This window comes from Capra hircus, chromosome 6, assembly GCF_001704415.2.
Source record: "Capra hircus breed San Clemente chromosome 6, ASM170441v1, whole genome shotgun sequence".
Classification (NCBI taxonomy): Eukaryota; Metazoa; Chordata; class Mammalia; order Artiodactyla; family Bovidae; genus Capra; species Capra hircus.
The window spans coordinates 104,954,691-104,978,294 of record NC_030813.1 but is presented as its reverse complement, the minus strand read 5'-3'; the positions used below and the strand labels follow the sequence as shown (position 1 = coordinate 104,978,294).

General features: G+C 47.3%; 1 protein-coding gene across 1 annotated transcript in view; it reads right to left on the bottom strand.

Annotated features, from left to right (window-relative positions):
• The window catches only part of STX18 (syntaxin 18), a 118,982-nt gene that overhangs the window by 33,789 nt on the left and 61,589 nt on the right, over nt 1-23,604 (bottom strand). Inside the window, exons 2-5 of the mRNA XM_005681895.2 lie at nt 10,835-10,902; nt 2,713-2,828; nt 818-895; nt 592-658 (exon numbers count right to left, since the gene is read on the bottom strand). Of these exons, the coding sequence (XP_005681952.1) occupies nt 592-658; nt 818-895; nt 2,713-2,828; nt 10,835-10,902 (329 nt within the window). The remainder of the gene's footprint in view (nt 1-591; nt 659-817; nt 896-2,712; nt 2,829-10,834; nt 10,903-23,604) is intronic.

Below are 23,604 nucleotides of genomic sequence, written 5' to 3'. Positions count from 1 at the left end.
TTCATGTTAAAGAAGACCATCCTTGTTCCACTAAAATCGCTTTGTACCTTGGGGGAAAATCAACTGACCAATATATGTATGTCTCTCTATATGGACTCAAATTCCAGTTCTGCCACCTCCTGGCTAAGGGACATGGGTGAGTTACCCCACTTCCCAAGCCTCAGCCTCCCCATAAAGTACCTGCCTCCTGGGGCTGCTGTGAGCTAGAAAAGTGTCCAGCACAGAACGTGCCCAGGGAATCCGGGTCACAGCAGTTCGTGAGGAAATTGAAGCTTTACAAGAATCAAGCTCTACAAACTTTGGGCTTCCCTCGTGGCTCAGTTGGTAAAGAATCCGCCTGCAGTGCAGGAGACCCAGGTTCGATCCCTGGGTCGGGAAGATCCCTTGAGAAGGAAATGGCAACCCACACCAGTATTCTTGCCTGGAGAATTCCATGGACAGAATTCCGAGGACCCCGGTGGGCTACAGTCCATGGAGTCACCAAGAGTCGGACACAACTTAGCAACTAAATCATCATCATCTACAAACTTTAGCTGCTATTATTATCATTACTTTTGTTAATTAAAGAACACCAATGAAGATAATACTCACAATCTTTTCTTGTCCACCACTCGCTTGACTCGGATGGCTCTTTGTTCTGAGTAAAGTTTACACACTCCTGTCCAGGGGAAAATACAAGAGACCATTTAAAACTGCTTCTCAGGCAAAGGTATCATTATATGCAGTGAGACATTACAGTCTTCAGCTAGCAAAGCTAAAGGTTGCATCCCACCTATTGTGAAATGCCACATGTGACCTTTAAGATAAAATGACATACTTTTTAAGTAATCTTCAATGAAATCCAAAACGGCAGTCCTGTGCTCCTTCACTTGCTGAGAGTGTATCTCCTTGTGGGCTGAAAGAGAAAAGGACAATATTCAGGGCTCTGTATTCAATTACACTGAAGAACAATTCATCAGCTTCCTTACAACAGCTTCTTTATTAGATGTATTCTTAAAAACACAGCTATAAAACAAGTCCTGTGTCAGGTGACATTTCATTTTTAAAAGAGTGAGATTTATGAGGTTTTGCGAGAGTAAAAGATTAAACCTGCAGAAAAACTACAGTCAGATAATTTATGGTTTATTACGAAGCGATCGTGTTTGACGTGGGCCATTTCTTGAGAGCTAACCCCGTGCGTGTTAACAGGATCCAATGCTCAAGCTGACCTTCAAGGACCATTTTAAATCAGAGCACACACTCCCCTCTGCCTGCCCGGCTGCCTGTCAGCGTCGGCTGCTCCGTCCTCTTCCCTCAGCCACTCACATTCACCTCCGACACTGAGTGAAACCTTCCTTCTCTGGGAAACCTTGACTCTCTGAGCCACGAGGACGCCTTTCTCCCGTGAATCATCACTTCTTCTTAGAGTCTGTGCCAGTTATATTTTGGTAGAGGCTGGGTACCTACAGTGTGAGGCACCCTGCCAGTACTTTACACAAAATACTGCTAATGGCCCAAACAATGCAGAAGGCGATTATGATTATGCCTGTTTTACACATGAGGAATTTGGAAGGAGCCCAGGGTCACATGGTTTGGTACTTATTTCTCATTGTATTAATGTGCATGTATTTTCAAGGTATCTCAATGAATGTCTGTAAGGGTAGGGGACGTGATCTGTTTCACCACAGGGCTGCTGCTGAACCTGAGGTTCACATGGGGAATTCAACGGATCCATAAAATTATACACAAAACTTGATGCATCTGCATATTTTTTTGAGGTAGGGAAGTCTACAGTTTTTATCACTCTCCAGGTGGTCCATCAGGGTTCAAATGGAAGCTACCCAAACAAAAGTCTGGGTCGAGCACAGCAGCATCTGACCACTTGAATTCCATGCTATGTAATGTAATCTGCATCTGCTTAAGGAAATTAACAGAGAATCAAGGTAGACACCTAACTTGGGAAGCCGTCTCAGTGCCCCAGTAAAAATTCAACATCAATGAAAGTGAGATGATGGTAGTAACCCTAAGGCTAGCTATTGTTCTGAGGGTGCTAGGAGAATTTAATTCTCATGGTGACCCCAAGAATGGGCTTCCCTGGTGGCTCAGATGGTAAAGAGGCTGCCTGCAATGCAGGAGGCTTGGGGTCAATCCCTGGGTTGACCCCAAGAAATATGCCATATAATTGTCTCCATTTTATAGATGAAGAAACTGAGACCCAGGGCGACTAACTGACTTGCCCACAGCCACATGGCCTGAACACGTGGAGCCAGCCTGGGTGCAGAAGCAGCCAAGGCTCCAGAGCCGTCCTCTTTACCAAGACAGTCTGTCACTACAGTAGACGCTCCAAGTGGAGAGCTGAGCACCTTCGTGCGTCCTCGTTCACATGCCGTCAACTGCTGCCCTACTCAACGCCGCCCAGAGCACAGGCACGCCCGCACACACCTCCACACTCGAGTCATCTTCTCTGACCCTGGCCCAAGGTAAACTCTTGCTTCTGTCTGGAGAGGTCCTTTCCACCTCCCTCTTCCCATCCATTTAACTTGAATCATGGCCTTTGCATGATTTTTTAACAGCTTAGGTTAAAACACTACTGAGGAAAAAGAAGACTTTGAAAGTTCTGAGACCGAAACCTAAATAAGAGCACAAGAGAGAGCTTTAACTGGCTATGCCACACGCATTCTGTGAGTACTTAATCGTGAAGAGGCTGCCGGCTGCCTCTTTCAGGGCACACACCTTGTGTTCTCAGCTGCTGGATCGCTTCTGAGCAGGTCCTCATGAACGTCTGAGCGTCTTGGTCTATCTGGTCTCGTTCTGTGTCCGTCATTCTCCCGTATTCAGACATGACATGACTGACGGAGAGAGAGAGGACAGAATGAAGGGGCAGCAGCAAATGCCCACACCTGGAGTCTGGATGGGGTGTGAAGGGGAGCACAAAGCTCCCTGCTGAAATGACTGCTAAGCTGAGACTTAAAGGATGAGGAGGAGCTGGCCAGGCTAAGAGGTGGGAGATTGTTCTAGACCGTGGAACCAATGCATCTGAAGCTTACAGCCCCAACTCCATTTTCCTGACCAAACAGTCTTTTGCCCTGATCCCCCAACTGTGGTCTTTACTCTCCAAGGTCACCACTGGGGTCATCCTTCCCCCCAAGGTACTTTCCACCCACTGGACAGTGCTGATGGCTCCCCTTCCCTGATCTGCTCTCTCCTGTCTCCTGACTACATTCTCTCCTGGTTCCCTCCCACCTCCTTGGCTGCTGGTTTTCAGGTTTTTTGTTGACACCTTTTACCCATGGGTTTCCCTGGTGGCTCCAACAGTAAATAATTCACCTGCAATGCAGAAGACCTGGTTTCCATCCTTGGGTTGGGAAGATCCCCTGGAGGAGGGCGTGGCAATCCATGAGAAATCCTATGGACAGAGGAGCCTGGTGGGCTACAGTCCATGGGGTTTCAAAGAGTCGGACACGACTGAGTGGCTAAGCATAGCACACCCTTAGTCCCTGAATATCTCTGTTGTCCACACTGCTCTCTTGGTGAGTACGGCTAGGCTAGTGGGTTTTTTTTTGTTAGTTTAACACTTATAAGTCCCAAATTTATATCTTTAGCCTGAACCTCTCCTTGAACTTGAGAAGGATATATCTAACTGCTGGTTCAGTATCTCTATTCAGATGTTTAATCTGTATTGCAAATACGCCCCACACTGAGCCTGCAGCCACTCCCAAGCCCACTTCCCACTTGTGTTGCGGGCAATTCCATTCCTTCTAGCTGCTCAGCCTCAAACCTGGAGTCATCCTGGCACCTCTTTTTCTCTCAGTTCACAAATAACCTATTAACAAATTTCACTGGCTCCACCTTCAAAACACTTCCAGAATCTGATCTCTTGTTATCCCACCCACTGCTAACCCCTCTGGGCCATGTCACTGGGATCCCAAGGTTAGACCGTTAACTGCCAGCTGGTCTGTTGTGTCTGGCGAGCTCCTCCTCCGATGATTCAAATGCACCAGCCTTACGGTTCCTGTTACACAGTCAGTCAGATCTATCAATCCTCCATACAGATGTCCAGTGCTTCCCACCTAAAAGCAGAAGCCAAGGCCCTTACAAGAGCTGCACGAGCCTTAAGGTGACTCACAAGCTCTGGCTCCTGCCCTCTCTGGGCTTATCTTCAGTTGCCCACCTCCCCCTGCTCCAGCCGCCTTGGCCTCTGAGCACTTCCTGAAACACTACAGCTGTACCCCTGCACCAAGACGTACACTAGCTGGCTGTCTTCTTCTTCGGGGATGTCCTTTCCCTGGATGAGATCTCCATGAACGGAATGCTTACTTCTTGCAGGAGTTTACTCAAAGTCCCTGCATCTTAATAAGTACTTCCCTAAGCTACCTTTATTGGAGAAGGCAATGGCATCCCACTCCAGTCCTTTAGCCTGGAAAATCCCATGGATGGAAGAGCCTGGTAGGCTGCAATCCATGGGGTCGCTAGAATCAGACACGACTGAGCGACTTCACTTTCACTTTTCACTTTCATGCATTGGAGAAGGAAATGGCAACCCACTCCAGTGTTCTTGCCTGGAGAATCCCAGGGACGGGGAAGCCTGGTGGGCTGCCGTCTATGGGGTCGCATAGAGTCATACACGACTGAAGTGACTTAGCAGCAGCAGCAAGCTATCTTTAAACACTTGTATCCACCCTGACAGTTTCTATTTTCCCTTCTTCACTTCCCCTAAAAACGTTTACTGAACTCCAACATTCTATGTTTTACTCATTTTGTTTCTTTTCTATCTTCCCCTCCAAAATACACATTCCATAAAGGTGGTGGCATTTGTCTGCCTGTTCACTGCTGTATCCCCATCATCACCAGCAATCCTAGGATTTAGTAGGCTGATAAATCAATGGAGCAATAACCAACTGCTTTCAGAATGACCTCGCTTAGTGAGTGAGGCCCATGTGAGAAGCCTGACACACAGCTACAGCTGTGCTCCTTATCAGGTCCCTCCTGGTCTGATTGCACCCCTTCCCCTGAGACCTGCAGACATCCCACTTCCAGAGCCTCCCCTGGAAATACGGAGGTACAGAGGCCCCAGGAATGTGTCCCTCCTAGGACAGGCCCCCAAGAGAAGAGGGAGGAGTAAGCCTGGGGCTCTCCTCAGGGCCAAGCAGGAGGCCAGTTTCCTCTCCTCTCCTCCTTCAGTACCGGCAACCCCCCAAACCCTCCCCAAGCCCAGGGTCCACACTTTCTGGGCGAGCACTGGAAGGAGGAAGGCAGCCCGTAGGTTCCAGGGGAAGGGATGGTCTCCAGCCCTTTGCAGGGTCTTGTTTCCTTAACTAATTTGGCTTAACACGGTAATCCTGACAGAAATGTGCTGAGCAGGAAGACCCCAGGGAGGGGAAAGGGGGCAAGGGCCGGGCAAGCAGGCTCATCAACCCTCCCCACAACTCCCCAGTCTGGCACAGGAGGACGGAGGGCTGGGAGGACGAAGAGCTGTGAGCACACGGGCGCAGTCTGTACCGCCCCTCAAGAAACTGGCTCAAGGGAAACCGGAAACGGAAATGGAGGCTAACGGGGTTGGGGCGGATAAATGAGACCGGTGCTCACTTCCGAGTGACGAGGCACCCCATGGACGGAGTCGATCTATAAAATGACCAATTTCAGGAACGTGAGGTTAACGTCCTCCTTCTCTATTTTGACTTAATGGAAACTTTTCAGTTCAGTGAAACTGAAAAGGTCTAAAGGTTAATTTGATAAAACTGATTATACTCAATTAAAAGGTGCTGTTCATTTACGATACATTATATATTAACCTTTTAAATTGGAAATTGCCAGTATGGTCATTCTAGTAGTAGTAACGACAGAAACCAAGAAAGTTTCTCCCTCCAGGTGGTACTGTTGTGTCGTCAAGATATTAAGGGAAAGGTCTATCTACCAGAGGTGGAGAAATCATTTTTAATTAAAATCATTCAAGAGATCTAGCCAGAGGCTACTTAGGTTGCTTGCTGTTCTGCTTTAGTAAAATGTCATTATAATTTTTTTAATTAAATGGGTCAATAAAGTCTGAGTTCTACATTATGGGAAAAATTATAGCTTCCTAATTATGTCAAACCAACATAGCCTTGTGGGTCTGAAGGCAATATTTCTCTCAATTCCATGATCACACTCTATCCAAAATGTTCCCAGCGAGGCAGGAGATAGATGGGCCCACCAGGGTGATTAGCTGGAGTCCTTTCCCGGCACTTCAAGATGAAAACAGCAGGACAATAGGGAGAGGAGGCTGGGCACTGCCCAGATGAAAGACAAGAGACCACAGATTTCTCATTCTCAAAGTCAAGGAGACCTTCCCGACTAGAAAGCTCCTTAGTGGTCAAAAGGGGAGGCCTATGGGTCAAGGTTACCCACAGGCCTCTTTGCTGGAATCCCCCTTGGCTGTGAGATGCACGTACATACATGGGAGGATGTGGAGATGCACCAAAGGTAGACTCAGAACCAAAGGAAAATTACTGGCCAAAGGAAATCTGGAAGAAATGCCCCACATAAGTGATTTAAACCACCACAAGGGTGGGACACTCTCTGAGTCCACCCATGTGTCTACTATCCACAGGTACTGTACTCTTCTCCCTCCTAATAAACACTTTCCTTGTTTCACTACTTCCGCCTTTGTGGGAATTCTTTCCTGCAAAGCCAAAGGGCCAGGGCTTTGTCATTGGCCACTGGTCTAGTGACTAGGATTTGGCGTTCTCAATGCTACGGCCTGACCTCAGTCTCTGGCTGGAAACCCAAACTTTGCTTCAAGCCAATGAAGAGCAGGAGGAGAAGGGGACGACAGAGGATGAGATGGTTGGATGGCATCACCGACTCAATGGACATGGGTTTGAGTAAACTCCAGGAATTGGTGATGGACAGGGAGGCCTAGTGTGCTGCAGCTCATGGGGTCGCAAAAAGTTGGACACGACTGAGTAACTGGACGGAACCGAACTGAAGAGCAAGGCCACTAGAGATCACTAGGAACAGGCCAAGGCCAGCACCCTGCACTGGGAGGCACAGAAGTAAAACAAAGAAAATATTTTAAATAGTCTACCACCTTTGGGAGGGAGAGTGTGATGGGAGAAGATAAGGGTGGCCCTTCTCCCTCTGGAGAGAATGTAGGGTGTGTGTGTGTGTGGGAAATGCTTATTCCCTGGTCCTCCTGTTTCTACCAGAGAATCCACACCTCTCATGACACCCTCCCTCCCTCCTCAGTCTCCTCCCTCCTGCCCCTCCCTTGGGGCAGGGACTTCTCTGACTGGCAGCCTGGCAGAAGGACCTGAGCAGGGAGTGAACAGGCCTCCAGCCACGGCTCTGCTCTCTCCTCTCCTCTGGGATCTCCCTGTTTAGTGGCAGCGGAGGTTCTGCTCTGCTCCTTCTCTCATGCGCTCCCAGGGGCCTCTGTGCTCTCTGTGCTCCAGGGCTGTGACCGCTCCGTGGCACTAACGGCTGAGTGCACCTGTCTAATTCAGGAGCCTTCAGCAAGGCCACTCGCCCGCAGATCTCACCTACGCTGCTACCCCAGATTTCACTGGTGAGCGAGCTTTGACTATGTCTATCTGTGTCACGTCGGCTTGACTTTGGCATCCTCTCTTTCCCTCCCTCCTCTCTGGCAGGAAACAGAGGTGCTTTCTTTCTTTTTTAAAAAATAAGTTTACTTCTTTAAGGCTGTGCTGGGTCTTCACTGTTGCTCAAGCTTTTCTCCGGGTGAGGCACTCAGGCCTCTCATTGTGGCTTCAGCTGTTGCAGAGCACAGGCTCCAGGGTTCGCGGGCTTCAGCAGCTGCAGCACATGGGCTCAGCAGTTATGGCTCCCGGGTGCTACAGCACAGGCTTAGTAGTTGTGGCACGTGGGCTTAGTTGCTCCTCATCACATGTAATCTTTTCGGATTGGGGATCGAATCCGTGTCTCCTGCGTTGGCAGGTGGATTCTTTACCACTGAGCCCCCAGACGCCCTAAGAGGTGCTTTCTTTATCAAATGGCCACTGACTCACCTGCACCACAGGTTAAATGGGGTTCCAATTCAATAACCATTCACCAAGGGACTTACGTGTGACAGGAACCCTCACACACATCTCATTCAGTCCTCATAAGAATACTGTGTGTGAGTGTGCTCAGTCATGTCCGACTCTTTTCGATCTATTGACTGTAGCCCGCCAGGCTCCTCTGTCCATGGGATTCTCCAGGCAAGAATACTGAAATGGAAATGGGTTGCCATTTCCTCCCCCGGGGATCTTCCTGACCCAGGGATCAAACCTGCATCTCCTGTGCCTCCTGCACTGGCAGGAGGATTCTTTACCCACTGAGCCACCTGGGAAGCCCCTTATCCACATTATCCATACTTTATTTAAAAACAAATGAAAACTAAAGCACAAATATCTGAAGTGAGTTGTGTATACTCACATGACTAATACTTGGTGGAGCTGGGACTAGAACTCAGGTGTGACTGACCCCCAAAGCCCTGCTCTTTCAGAGGAGCCAAAACAGGGGCAGGAGCGGAACTCGGAGTCCTCTGGCTACTGATGAAGCACAACTGGGAGGAGGACTCAGTGGGGTGATGACCCGTCAAGACTCAGGAAGCCTCAGGAGCACTAGTTGTGCTGACGCTGTAGCCACACAACCACTGCGAAGACAAGAGTGGAATGGGCTCTGGGGACCTTGTGCTCCCTCCCAACGTGTGCTGCCACAGTGGCTGGGAAATGGGGAAGCGGAAGCCAGCTACCCGCTGTCCTGAGAAACATGAGGACTTGGAGTAAGTCCACGCCGTGCTGCTCTGGGAACACTGACAGGCAGTGTTGTGGAGCTGATCTGTGCTGTTCAAGGAGAAATGTCTTAATCCTACCCCTATAGTCAAAAGTTTAAAACTACTGCAAAGTTACAGAATAGCTGCCTTATACAATAATCTTTTTATAAATCCACTGCTTTTTTTCTTTTCTGCACAGCATTTCAGCTGCACCGTCTTGTCTGAATCTAACAGGCAAGTGAGCATCACTCTCGTTATTTAGAGCAGGACTCCTCAAAGGTTTTCTGAAAAGGGCCAGAGTGTAAATATTAGACTCTGAGGGCCATACAGCCTGGGCACAGCTGCTCAGCTCTGCTGCTGAGGTGTAAAAGCAGCCATCCATATATAACATGCAAATGAATGGGCATGCTGGTGTTCCAATAAACTTTATTTATGACACCAAAAATTTAACTTCATTTAATTTTCTTATGAGGTAAAATACTATGATTATTGGCTAAGATGGTAAAGTGTCTGCCTGCAATGCGGCAGATTCCTGGGTCAGGAAGATACCCTGGAGAAGGAAATGGCAATCCACTCCAGCACTCTTGCCTGGAAAATCGCATGGACGGAGGAGTCTGATAGGCTACAGACCATGGGGACGCAAAGAGTCGGGCCCGACTGAGCGACTTCACTTCACTTCATGATGATGATGATTACTCCCCCCACAGCCATTAAAAAATGCGAGAACTGTTCTCAGCTCACAGGCTGTACAAAAACAGGCAGTGAGCTGGACTTGGCTTATGGTTTAGAGGAAGACATTGCCTTCTACAAGTTAAGTGAATTTCTCAGGTTCGCATGGCTAATAAGGAGACAGAGTAGCTTGAACTAAACCAACGTTTAAAGCATTCACTTTAGCTGGATGCCTTTCGAAGGCAAAGGGAAGTTAATAATGGATTTCCATGAGAGATCTCCATGACCACTTATGTAACCTAAGATGTCAAGTACTAAACAAAGGAGCTGGAAAATGATAGGCTTACACCAGTTTTGTTAAGTTTTCCAAAACAACAGTCACTTCCATCTGTACAGACTATAAAATTAGCATCTGATGTACATACATACCTTTAGAAATAAAATTTATACTGCCATCTAGTGTTGACCAACTATTTTAACTGAGAACTTTAAAATAAGGTTTACTTGGTATGAAGCACTAGAATAATAATTTTACTATATTCCAAAATTATGTAAATGAAATACACTTAAAAGCATAAAGTAGACAAAGTGGTAGAGATTATTTAAAACCCACCTGGGGCATAATTTTTTTCTCTGTTAAAAAACTGATATGAAATATTTCCATTTTTGCATATATTGATTAAAGTCCTTTTATAAATTCAGAAGATTTATTCCATATTTTCTAACTGTGTGATAGGAAGGCTTCCAAAGGGCAAAACCCCTTATTCTATAATGATGAAATCCTGAACAGATGCTTCTAATGATGTCGTTTCCTGTATCTAGTCCAACTTTTCCACTGCTTAGGCACTACAGTTGAAGCTGAATCCTATGGGAGATATGCCACACGAAAGCTGGGTGCAAACAGAGGTCAAGGAAGAGCAGGAGGCATGACATTTGCACTGCAGTACAGTCCTGAGTTTATTGAGAGCCGGAGCCCATTCTAGAAGTGCTTTTGGAGGTCGCAATCAAAATGCTTTTCTTTTTAAAAATCAACCTAACAAAAACCCTCAGGGAGGCAAGAGTTCTCCTCTCTCCAAATGGCATTTTTATGTGACTGGCACGATCTCTTCCTTTGCTCAGTAGTAATGCATTCAGTGAGACACTGCCCCATCCTCTCTGCATGCTTCACAAGATATATGGCACGTACAGAGCTGCAAACACGTGTGCGCCTCAGGGGACACTGCTGTGGGGCTGTGGTGACTTTAAGGATGTGGGATATGGCTGCACTTACTCTGGCTGGAGGAGCCCCATTCTGCTCTGCAGGTTTTCTTTTACTGTCAAACTGATCTTCCCCATTAAAACCCAGAGTTAGTATAAAGTGAGGACGAAAACCTCACAAGGAATATAAGGCAAAGAACAGTCACCAAAATCATGATTTAAAAAACAGACACTTACCTATAAGCATTAATATAATCTTTTCTATGTTCCAGAAGAAAATCTCTCAGCTTGCCAATGTGTGAAATCTGTCATAGAAAGAAAGCAAAAGGTTTATATGGATAAATATGTTACACTCATATGCAACAAATTTTAAATTAGCAGAGAGAGAGAGTGGAATGCTCTCTCTTCAAGTCTTCAAAGGATTCTGAAGCTCCAAACCGGACACTTCTGATTTTAGACTCCTGTATAATCACTGACTCGTCAAAGTCACCCACATTCCTGGGCCTAGGTCTCCTGCTTAAATCACAGATCGCAACAATTAAAGGAAGAAGGCAAGAACCAACAGCAGTGAAGAGGTGACTCGAAGGGACTCCGAGATTCTACGAGATAATGCATATGTCTAGTGACTGCACAGCATGTGCTTAATAAAGGCCAGTTCCCTTCCTTCAGCATTTTCTACCTAAAATTTTATAGACAAACATTCCTTCTTCCAAGTGTTCTAGGGGATGGATTCTAAGGCTGGAGCTACTAAGTTTATAAACAGGGTCCATGCAGAGCAGCAGAATTAAACAGAAGAGTCGGGAGCAGTGACATACCCCCACACAGCACATCTCCATCTTCCCCGCTTCTGTGGATGAACAAGGGAGGACGCAAAAGCACAGGGGACTGAACTCCCGATGGCTCATTCCTCGTGCGAAAGCCCCTACCATGTGTCAGGTGCCGTGTGTGGAAGGGGGGATTAAGAACCAAACAACAAGAGGTAGGAAGAAGACTGGGAACGTGGTCGACATGGACAACAGCGCTTCCAGAAGGAGAGAATGATTAGCTAAGCTGGGGGCCTGCGCGGCCCTGTGACCACAGCTCACGCTTGCTTCCTCCTAATGCCCTTTGTATTTATTCCAAACACACGCAGCCCCAGTCTCAAAGGATCTGCTGAACTTTCATCTTTTGCATGAAAGTTTTTCTGTCAAGGCCAACTCAGGCCAATTTTCACTCCGCTCTGAACTTAAAAGCATGTCTGCATCCCACCCACTGGGCACTCAGCTACACACGTGGCCACGTCCACTGGCTTCACTTTTGCGCACACGCCTCTCTCAGGGGTTAGGAACCATGTGAGGAGGGGGCTGCCCAGCTTCTCCCACAGCCCTATGCACAACATGGAGCCCGGCATAGGGTCAGTCAGTACTTGCAGACCGAGTAAACGTCTAAATACAAAAACAGTATTTACCACTAAAGAAACATTCAGCAATTGTCTGGGGATAGGTCAGTTGGGGTTCAGTTACATTTCCCAGGGTCTAGACTAAGAAAAAATACGGTTCAGAAAAGCACCCTCAGGCATCTTAAGAGCATGAATTAAAGAAAAAAATGAACTGTGGCCACATATTCATTTATTTACCAGATTACAAAGGTTACTGAGACTGTTCGGCAACCCTGGCTCCATAAGGAACCTCCACACACACACACACACACACACACACACACATGACCTCCTTCTTCCCCAGTGGCCCGTTGAGGGCACTGACGTCACTGTGCTTACAACCAGGCTGGGAATGTGAAGCTTGCAGAGGCTATGTGACTCGCCCACAGTTACACGGTTAGTGTCTGGTGGGGGTTGGAGGCAAGCTCAGGACTCTCGAGTTCATTTGGCCTGTCTTCCACTAAACCACAGCTGCCTGCTTCATCCTCTTATTCCAATTTTCCACTTACGCTGCATTTTAAAATCTGACTTTTAAGACTGTTGGGAAAAAAAAATGTAGATCTGCAAACTAGGTGCTTACTATACCACATATGAGATATAATCAAATTAACTCTCCTGTTTAATATGCTTCAGTGGTTCCCAGCACCAGGGTCAGGGTCCTTGATGCTAGGAAGATTTAAGGGCAGGAGGAGAAGGGGGCGACAGAGGATGAAATGGTTGGATGGCATCACTGACTCAATGGACAGGAGTTTGAGCAAACTCCAGGAGATACTGAAGGACAGGGAAGCCTGGCGTGCTGCAGTCCACAAGGGTCACAAAGACTTGGACACGACTGAGCAACTGAACGACAACAACAAAGAACAATGGTTCCCATTCCCTTCCCCAACCCCTGCCTACAAGGGGCCAGGCAAGCAGTGAGAGTAAGGCAACGCGAGTGGAGGGGACAGGGCACTCCGGAGGCGTGAATTCTGGTTATGGAACACCCTGCAGTCAAAGGAAGCATCTCTCCCAGACGACTCGCCAGAGGGCAGCTAATTGTCATCTCTGCGCCTAATCAGTGGGGGGTCAAGCCCAAGCCCAGGCCCTTCACAGTGCAGCTCCAGAAGTCCCGAGGGGCCTCAGTCCTGCCACGCTCCCCACCGACCACAAAGACCACAATGACTCCTTACCGATTAGCCTCCCTTCACCAGAGCGCCACAAGCTCCTAGAGGGTAAAGGGTCCTCCCCTTTCCCCAGAGCCTGTCAGGCACAAAAACTTTCACTGCCTGTTGAATAGATAGTGGGCACTGAATAATGTGAGCTTCCCACGTGGCTCAGTGGTAAAGAACCCACCTGCCAATGCAGGAGACACAAGAGATGCAGGTTGGATTCCTGGGTCTGGAAGATCCCCTGGAGGAAGAAATGGCAACCCACTGCGGTATTCTTGCCTGAAAAAGCCTATGGACAGAGGACGGGCCGCAGTCTCATGGGATCACAAAGAGCTGGGCATGACTAAGTGATTAAGCACACATGCACTGAACAATACCCTAAGGATTATACCTACTGCGGTAGGCAAGGGAATGCTATATACCCTCCTCCCAAAGACGTCCAAGTCTTATCCCCGGAACCTGTGAATTTATTATGTTACATGGCAAAGGGGAATCACTGTGGCAGAAGGTAATAAGATGCTCATTAGCTGAGCTTAAAATAGGGAGATTACCCTGGATTTACGCTGGAGTATCCGGGGAGGTCCATGAATGGAGAATAAGGAGGCAGAAAAGAGAGTCAGAACGATGCAACGCGAGGACTCGATCCAACACTGCTGGCTTTTAAGACAGAGGAAGGGAGCCCAGGGATGAATGCCACATCTGCATGCTGGAAAACGCAACTTAGTGGATCCTCCCCTAGCGGCTCCAGAAGAGAACAGAACCCTGCCCACACCTTGATCTCAACCTAGGAAGTCCCATTGTGGACTTCAGACCCACAGAACAAGAACACAAAACATTTTTGTCATTTTAAGCCACTAAATTGATGGTAACTTGTTACAGCAGCAACAAGAAACTAACATACTGTGTCTCAGTTTGGGCTGCTATAACAAAACACCACAGGTTGGGTAGCTTACACAACCAACGCTTATTTCTCTCGGTTCCGGAGGCGGGCAGGTCCTGGCCAACGTGGCGGCATATCTGGGGCCTGGGGAGGGCTCTCACCCTAATTTTAGACAGCTGCCTTCTTGACGAGTCCTCACGTGGTGGTCTCGAATCTCTTCCTCTAAGGACACTGATCCCATTCAAGGGGGCCCCGCCCTCATGATCTAATTAGGCACCGAAGGCCTCACCTCCATACCATCCCGTTGGCTATCAGGGCTTCAATTCTGGGATGACACAAACATTCAGTCATAGTGTATCTGACATAGCAGAAAGCCTTATATGAAACAGCCTTTTTTTTTTTTTAAAGGAGTCATAATGTTTTCAATAAAGGTTTAAATGTCCAAGGGAATCCACTGTACAGTCTAGACACAGAAGCTCCCCTCTTTAAGTTCCCCCTCCCGCATCTTTAGCTAGGTTCAGTCTGCCAGGGTGGAATGGTGTGTGGGGGTGAGTGCCAAGAACAAGAAGCTCCTCAGAAAACTTGATTACAAGAAGTTTCACTTAAAGTATAACAAATGTGATCCCTATTTCTCATGACACCTGGGATTTGCTTAAATATAACATGGATGGATAGTAACACCTGAAAGAGGATCAGTCACGAGTTGACAGCTGAGTGTGGGTAGGGGCGGACTCCTTATAAATACTGTCTACTTCAATACACACTTGATAGCTTTCTGAACGAAACATTATTTTTTAAAATCTCCCATTTTTCGCTCTCTTTTAACATGTTTGGTGATTCTGAAGTACAGATTTTCTGCTGCCAAGCTAGTAATAACCCATACTTGAACAAGCAACCCAACCCCACATCAGATCTCTAGCTAGTTTATTTCTAAATAGACTTTAGCAAGTTTTTGCTTAAAATTCCACTTAAGACGATCAATACCACTTTAAAAAAAAAAAAACACCCTACCAACCCCAAAACCTTCACCGAGAGTTTACTATGTGCCAGGCTCTATTCCAAGATCTCTGCATGAAATGCGTTAGCTCATGGAACTCTCCCAGCAATCCCGAGATGAGTAACATCATCACACCTGTTTTAACAGATAAGGAAACTGAGTCAGAGAGCTGGTAAGTAATTTGCTCAGGGACACATGCGGTGAAGCCTGGATGGAACCCAGTATTCTAAGTTATCAGACTGGAGTTCTTAATGTATGCACAGATTCTTGGCAGGTGGCAAGTTCAGTTTTTCAGCATAGTAGTCACGAAGGGGGATGCTTGGGAATTCAGAAAAACACCCAGCGAGCAACGTCAGGTTGTTTCTTCATGCATCTGTATTCAACAGTGTGCTGTACATCTGACGTCACCCCACAGTGATGGGCACTTACAGAGCACCCGCTGTGTGTGCCAGGCAGCTAGTGAAATGCTTGCTTCGTGCTGGCATTGGCTCCCCTATAGCCAATCGGATGAATTAGACGTTGCCCCCATTTCTATTTTATAAACATGGAAACTGAGGCCCACGTGAGCTCACAGGCTAATAAGGGGCAGGACTGGCATGGATCACAGGTCTATATGACTCAAAGGCTAAGTTATTTATATCATCAAAAGGTCAATAAACTGTTACTTCTTATCTTATTTAATTTTGGCTTTTTTTTTTCCCCACAAATATAAACTGGGTTTCATGTGAGAGTTATTTATAGACACTGATTTTTAAAATGTTTTCAACTACAGTGGATACAGAAAGCTCTACAAGAGAGATTTTTTTGAATGTTTCCACACAGAGCACTCATTTTAAAAGTCACTCAAAGTGGGAACATGCACATATATATCCAAAGCGACTGTTTTCCCCACTGAACTCTCCTCCTCCAAGCCCATCTGTTATTCCCAGTGTTTTCAACACAGGAGGCTTGGAAATTGCTAAGTACTGTCGGGATGCTGGGAGGAAGGCCCCAGATGTGTGCCAGGAACCAGGATGGTCATAGAGACTGGTGGTGCCACGGTAACTGTTCACCCTGAGTACCAACCATCAAACTGCCATCAAAACAAGGTTTAAACAAGGAATGAAGGCAACTTCCAGGGCTGGGTCTCTTCCCCCTGTCTGAGTTCATCTACCTCCACCCATAGTGCAGGGCAGGATATCAGCAGAGGAGCAGACTCCTGGCAAAAGACTGTGGAGTTTGGGTGGAGCAGGGCAGACAGCAGAGAAATGGGTAAGAAATCCAGGGAGTTGGCTGAGCTTCTTGGGTCTCATCTCTGCTCAGTCTCTGCTACTTCCTCTGAAAGGGACACTGATGCCCGCCTCGTTAGGCTTCGAGGGACCCCAGCTGGATGAACTTCCTCTTCTGTTTCTCAACCCCTCCCTCCCATGTCTGAGGGAAGAGGACTGGCTGGGGTAGGGTCTGGAGAGGGCAGGGAGCAGACTCCGCTCGCTTGCAGCCAGGCAGCTGAGAGTGTCTGCTCCAGCTCCACCCACATCTGGCCACAAAGCTACAGCCTGGTTCTCCGTTTGGCTTTTTCACGTTCTGACTGCTTATTTCTTTCAGGTAACTCCAAAACTTGCTGGGGGAAAATGGGTGTTTTTAATAAAATCCCTAAACTCTTAACCTTTGCCAACTGAAATTTTGAGCAAGTTGCTTAATCTCCCTGAGCTTTACTACAAAGGGAGGGCAATAAACATGCTTCTTTAAAAGCAGAAGCAGCAGCACGAGTTGACAGAGAACTCTCATTACGCGCATGCTGTGTGGCAGGCACCAGCCGAACGCTGTCCGTCCACCAGCGCATTTGTTCGCTCTTCCTGATAACCTCTTGGGACAGGTTTCGCTATAATCCCACTTCACAGATGAAAAGACACTGAAGTAACGCATTTCATATAAATGGTTCAAAATAAACGGGGGACTGTGATGCCCAACCCAAGGACCTGTGTGCTTTCAGCCTCTGCAAGTCCACCCATGAAGACAGCCCTACCGTCCCATCCAAACACAGGGCATCTCTGAGGGCCGCTTTCATCACAGGGCACACAGAACGTTTTGAGATCAAAAGTCCTCAACGCTGAGATGCCCTGTTCAGGTCAAATGCAATGTCAACAGCTATGGGTCAGTGCAGAGCCAACAGCCACCCTCCAAGGCCTGCTGGGATCTGGCTTCTCCACAAAGCTGATACTCAACCAAGCAATTGTTTAAACTCCATTCTAAAACGACAGGCATTCATCTGGCCCATCCTTTTCTTTCTCTGAAGATAAACCAAGTTCATTCTTAAGTGACTGAATTTTAATAAGGCTCATTTCAAAAGTCATGAAGACATTGGACTTCCCCACACAGCACATCTACCATATACACACAGTGATTATAAAACAGTAGCCAGTGGTCCCAATGCATTTGACAGGGAAAAACATTCTCACATTACCTGATATCACACATAAAGCTTTTACCAGGAGAGACCAAGCAACAGTTAGAACTGGACATGGAACAACAGACTGGTTCCAAATAGGAAAAGGAGTACGTCAAGGCTGTATATTGTCACCTTGCTTATTTAACTTCTATGCAGAGTACATCCTGAGAAACGCTGGGCTGGAAGAAGCACAAGCTGGAATCAAGATTGCGGGGAGAAATATCAATCACCTCAGATATGCAGATGACACCACCCTTACGGCAGAAAGTGAAGAGGAACTAAAAAAGCCTCTTGATGAAAGTGAAAGAGGAGAGTGAAAAAGTTGGCTTACAGCTCAACATTCACAAAACGAAGATCATGGCACCTGGTCCCATCACTTCATGGCAAATAGATAGGGAAACAGTGTCAGACTTTATTTTTTTGGGCTACAAGATCACTGCAGATGGTGACTGCAGCCATGAAATTAAAAGACGCTTACTCCTTGGAAGAAAAGTTATGACCAACCTAGATAGGATATTCAAAAGCAGAGACATTACTTTGCCAACAAAGGTCCGTCTAGTCAAGGCTATGGTTTTTCCTGTGGTCAGGTATGGATGTGAGAGTTGGACTGTGAAGAAAGCTGTTCAGTTCAGTTCAGTTGCTCAGTCATGTTTGATTCTTTGCAACCCCATGAATCGCAGCAAGCCAGGCCTCCCTGTCCATCACCAACTCCCGGAGTTCACTCAGACTCCCGTCCATCGAGTCAGTGATGCCATCCAGCCATCTCATCCTCTGTCATCCCCTTCTCCTCCTGCCCCCAATCCCTCCCAGCATCAGAGTCTTTTCCAATGAGTCAACTCTTTGCATGAGGCGGCCAAAGTACTAGAGTTTCAGCTTTAGCATCATTCCTTCCAATGAACACCCAGGACTGATTTCCTTTAGGATGAACTGGTTGGATCTCCTTGCAGTCCAAGGGACTCTCAAGAGTCTTCTCCAACACCACAGTTCAAAAGCATCAATTCTTCGGTGCTCAGCTTACTTCACAGTCCAACTCTCACATCCATACATGACCACAGGAAAAACCATAGCCTTGACTAGACGGACCTTTGTTGGCAAAGTAATGTCTCTGCTTTTGAATATGCTATCTAGTTTGGTCATAACTTTTCTTCCAAGGAGTAAGCGTCTTTTAATTTCATGGCTGCAGTCACCATCTGCAGTGATTTTGGAGCCCCCCCAAAACAAAGTCTGACACTGTTTCCACTGTTTCCCCATCTATTTGCCATGAAGTGATGGGACCAGATGCCATGATCTTCTTTTTCTGAATGTTGAGCTGTAAGCCAACTTTTTCACTCTCCTCTTTCACTTTCAACAAGAGGTTTTTTTAGTTTCTCTTCGCTTTCTGCCATAAGGGTGGTGTCATCTGCATATCTGAGGTGATTGATATTTCTCCCGGCAATCTTGATTCCAGCTTGTGTTTCTTCCAGCCCAGCGTTTCTCATGATGTACTCTGCATATAAGTTAAATAAGTAGGGTGACAGTATACAGCCTTGACATACTCCTTTTCCTATTTGGAACCAGTCTGTTGTTTCATGTCCAGTTCTAACTGTTGCTTCCTGACCTGCATATAGGTTTCTCAAGAGGCAGGTCAGGTGGTCTGGTATTCCGATCTCTTTCAGAATTTTCCACAGTTTATTGTGATCCACACAGTCAAAGGCTTTAGCATAGTCAATAAAGCAGAAATAGAAGTTTTTCTGGAACTCTCTTGCTTTTTCGATGATTCAGCAGATGTTGGCAATTTGATCTCTGGTTCCTCTGCCTTTTCTAAAACCAGCTTGAACATTTGGAAGTTCACGGTTCACGTATTGCTGAAGCCTGGCTTGGAGATTTTTGAGCATTACTTTCGTAGCGAGTGAGATGAATGCAGTTGTGCGGCAGTTTGAGCATTCTTTGGCATTGCCTTTCTTTGGAATTGGAATGAAAACTGACTTTTTTCAGTCCTGAGGCCACTGCTGAGTTTTCCAAATTTGCTGGCATATTGAGTGCAGCACTTTCACAACATCATCTTTCAGGATTTGAAATAGCTCAACTGGAATTCCATCACTTCCACTAGCTTTGTTCGTAGTGATGCTTTCTAAGGCCCACTTGACTTCACATTCCAGGATGTCTGACTCTAGGTGAGTGATCACACCATCATGATTATCTTGGTCGTGAAGATCTTTTTTGTAGAGTTCTTCTGTGTATTCTTGCCACCTCTTCTTAATATCTTCTGCTTCTGTTAGGTCCATAGCGTTTCTGGAAGAAAGCTGGGCAGCGAAGAATTGATGCTTTTGAACTGTGGTGTTGGAGAAGACTCTTGAGAGTCCCTTGGACTGCAAGGAGATCCAACCAGTCCATTCTGAAGGAGATCAGCCCTGGGATTTCTTTGGAGGGAATGATGCTAAAGCTGAAACTCCAGTACTTTGGCCACCTCATACGAAGAGTTGACTCATTGGAAAATACTCTGATGCTGGGAGGGATTGGGGGCAGGAGGAGAAGGGGACGACCGAGGATGAGATGGCTGGATGGCATCACTGACTCGATGGACGTTGAGTCTGAGAGAACTCTGGGAGTTGGTGATGGACAGGGAGGCCTGGCGTGCTGCAATTCATGGGGTTGCAAAGAGTCGGACACGAGTGAGCAACTGAACTGAACCAAAAAAAACACCCCAATATGTGCAGCCTTGAGACCGGCTCCCGCGGGTGAATGTGTTCTATTGACATGGACTCGGCTCCGGGGACTCAACCCCATGGTTGGTTGCCCACAAGCATGCCAGTGAATGGGGTTGGAAAACCAAGGTTGCCCTCAGCATGTACTTATGTAAAATACGTAAAATGCAGACCTAAAGCTGTATCCATACAGAGAGAGGCATCTAAAAGACTGCTCATCAAAATATTGATGGTTGGGTGGTAAGATTTAGAGACTGTGCTTTTTCCTATTTATAAGACCTTTTCATACCTTAACATCTTTCTACAATTTTTATGTATAATCCTTGTATCCGACAGAAAAGTATTTTTAAACAAAAATGTAAATCTTCCTACATCCTTCCCTGACTAAGAGTGTATACGGACCCCTGAGACCCCTATAGGACCAAGTCCAGTTCTGTGAGCCCAGGGCATCACCGACTCAATGGACATGAGTTTGAGCAAGCTCCGGGAGTTGGTGATGGACAGGGAAGCCTGGCATGCTGCAGTACATGGGGTCGCAAAGAGTCAGATACAACTGAGTAACTGAACTGAACTGATGAAGGGCCCACCAGTGTCCCTGTCCCTCCTGACTTCTCGGGGTTCAGAGCCCTCTCCGATCCTCCCAATCCTGGTTTCCTGACTCACTCCTACTCTGCTCATGGGGTATACCTCCCAGAAGTCTTCTCTGCTGTTTCAGGCCAGGCTAACAACCCCTTGCAAGCACAACCCTCTTTCAGTGATGTCAGCCTCTTGTTTTGAAATGTTTTCATGTCTCTCTGACGCAAGCTGCTGAGGCATAAGCTTAGCCCAAAGCAGCTCTTAAAAGACGACTTAGTGCTCCTAATGCAGGAAGTGGGCCACACATTTTGCATCACCCACTAGATGGCAACACAAGTCTTGCAGGAGTAGAAATATTAGGAACTCTCAAAAACAGCAATCTGGTCTTTTTGTCCCCCAAGGGCTTTACAATTTTCTCTGGTTCTGTACTTCTGATCTGGAATTAAAGGATTATTAAAGGTTAATTGTGTTGCTCAGGCTGAAGCTGAAATGACATTGTTTTGAAATAGACATGTGCACTTGGACCAGACTAAGGTTTTATGTTTTTTTTCTTTTTTTTAAAAAAATTTTTATTTTTACTTTATTTTACTTTACAATAGTGTATTGGTTTTGCCAAGACTAAGGTTTTAAAACACTGCGTTCCCGGCAGGTTGGACACACAGGCAGCCCCCAGGCATGGCTGCCATCTGCCACCCCCAGCGGCGAGGGCCCAGCTTTGCTTATGTGTGTCACCCAGAGCACAGACCTGGGTGCTTTGTGAATCACCCAGAGCAAGGTAAGACTGTAAAACAAAAAACTCTGGTATAAAATGGAAGACGACTGCATGTTCACAGCAGGGGCAGTTCGGAGCAGTCACCGGTGTCTTTAGCAGATCGCAGCAGCGGGTGGACTTGCACACGCCTCCCCGCCCCCCGCAACCCCCGTGATAGGAATTCTCTCCTGGCGCTCACAACACGTCCAACAAAGACCTGATTGAGTAGGAAACACTGAGTACCCATTTGCATAATGTGCCTCTGCAAGAAACAGCCATTGTTCAAGATTAAAGAGACTCCAGTACGGCCTCTGGCATATTGTAAAAAGGTCCATGTAACACAGAATCATTATTTTTTTTTAGTTCAATCAGTGGACACAGCTTACTGTTCAGTTTAAGTAGGCAGCCAAAGGCACAGTCGGAACAACCGCCGCTGTATAAATGTTTGCCAACCACTGATAAGCTGACATGACTTTTCACAGGGGTCATGTTCCCAAGTCTGATTTGGAGGCCCGCTAAACTAAATTCCGAATCCACTCTCTCAGTCATGATTGCAAAGGGCCTCAACACCAATTACGCTGGAAGGTTCAGAACAGCTCGCAGCTCTGGAGTGCGATGACCCCACTGAAGTCACAGTGGGGGCTGTCTGAGTCCTTGTGCTAGGGAAGCTCCCCGTGACCAGTCACCCACAAAAGAGCCTGGCACAGCCACAGGCATTCCTTTGGCTTTGGGGTCACAGCAGGGAGGGTGTTAAGGGATTACATGTATGAACTGTGCCTTCTCGCTTTGTCTCCTTTCAGCAATTGTTTAGTCATAAACTGAGCCTCCTCCCATCGCTCCCTCCCTAATTCCTACTGCTGGAGGCCGCCCTTCAGCGGGCACAGGGCCTGCCATGGGCAGCCGCTCTCCAGTCCTCGCACGAGCCCCTCCTGAAAGCACGGTCCTGCCAGGATCTCTTCCTAAACGTCTGACAACTCTGCGTCACCTTCTTTCCTTGCCTCCTCCCACCTCCGCAAACCTCTGAAACTTCAGGAATCTCAGCCCTGACCCACTCCTCCTACCCATAACTTAATGTACCATCTGCAGAAAACTTGTCCACTGGCCCCCTGCTTCACTCCTGTGTCCTGAGGGTGAATTCAACTGTCCACTGTGTGTCCCACAGGTGTCTTAAAAGCCACATGTCCCAAAGCCTGAGTCATCCAACCACTCCCACTCAACCCCCCTCTCCCTGCCATGCTGACTTACTAGGTGTGACTTATAGGGAGAACTTCCAGGGGTCCCTGTCCCCGCAAAGAAAAAGAGCCTCTCTCTTCTGATTCCCAAGTTAGAGAACCCCAGAGCATGCGGACTCTCTTTTTCACTCCACAAATGAAACTGGTCAGCCAGGCCTGTCCACTCCACTGGTTGAACAGCTGCCAGAGGAATGGGCACCCACGGACCAGCTTCTCCTCCTGTTTACCCATGTCCACCCAGGAGTCCAGACCCTCAAGAAAGAGCAAAAACCTATCCTATTCTCAACCTTTTCCTCTTCAATCCTTCTGCCACAGCTTTCTCTTTCCATCTCATGGTCTTCATGCTCAGACTTTAACCTCAGGGCTTCCCTTGTAGCTCAGTTGGTAAAAAATCTGCCTACAATGTAGGAGACCTGGGTTCGATTCCTGGATTGGGAAGATCCCCTGGAGAAGGAAATGGCAACCCACGCCAGTACTCTTGCCTGGAGAATCCCATGGACTGTAGCCTGCCAGGCTCCTCTGTCCATGGGATCGCAAGAGTTGGACATGACATAAGTGACTAAACCACCAACCACCACCACCACCAAACACATTCTCTGGCTCCCCCAAATGGCACTGGGGTTGCTTCGCTGGAGCACAACCTCCGTTCCCAAAGCTGGGTCCACTCCCGGCCTATCTGACCCCCCTGTTTGCTCACTGACGCTCAGAGTATAACCCTGCTCCACGTGCATGGAGGGAGCCCCTGCGTCTTCCAGACCCTGGACTCCACTTTATAAGACACAGTTCTTTTTCACTCTGCTCGAGCGCAGCTGTTGTGTGGCCCCTGTGAGGAGGGTCTTCTCACTTCTGTAAGCTACATGTCTTCAATCCCTTCCAGGATTCTTTACATGAAAT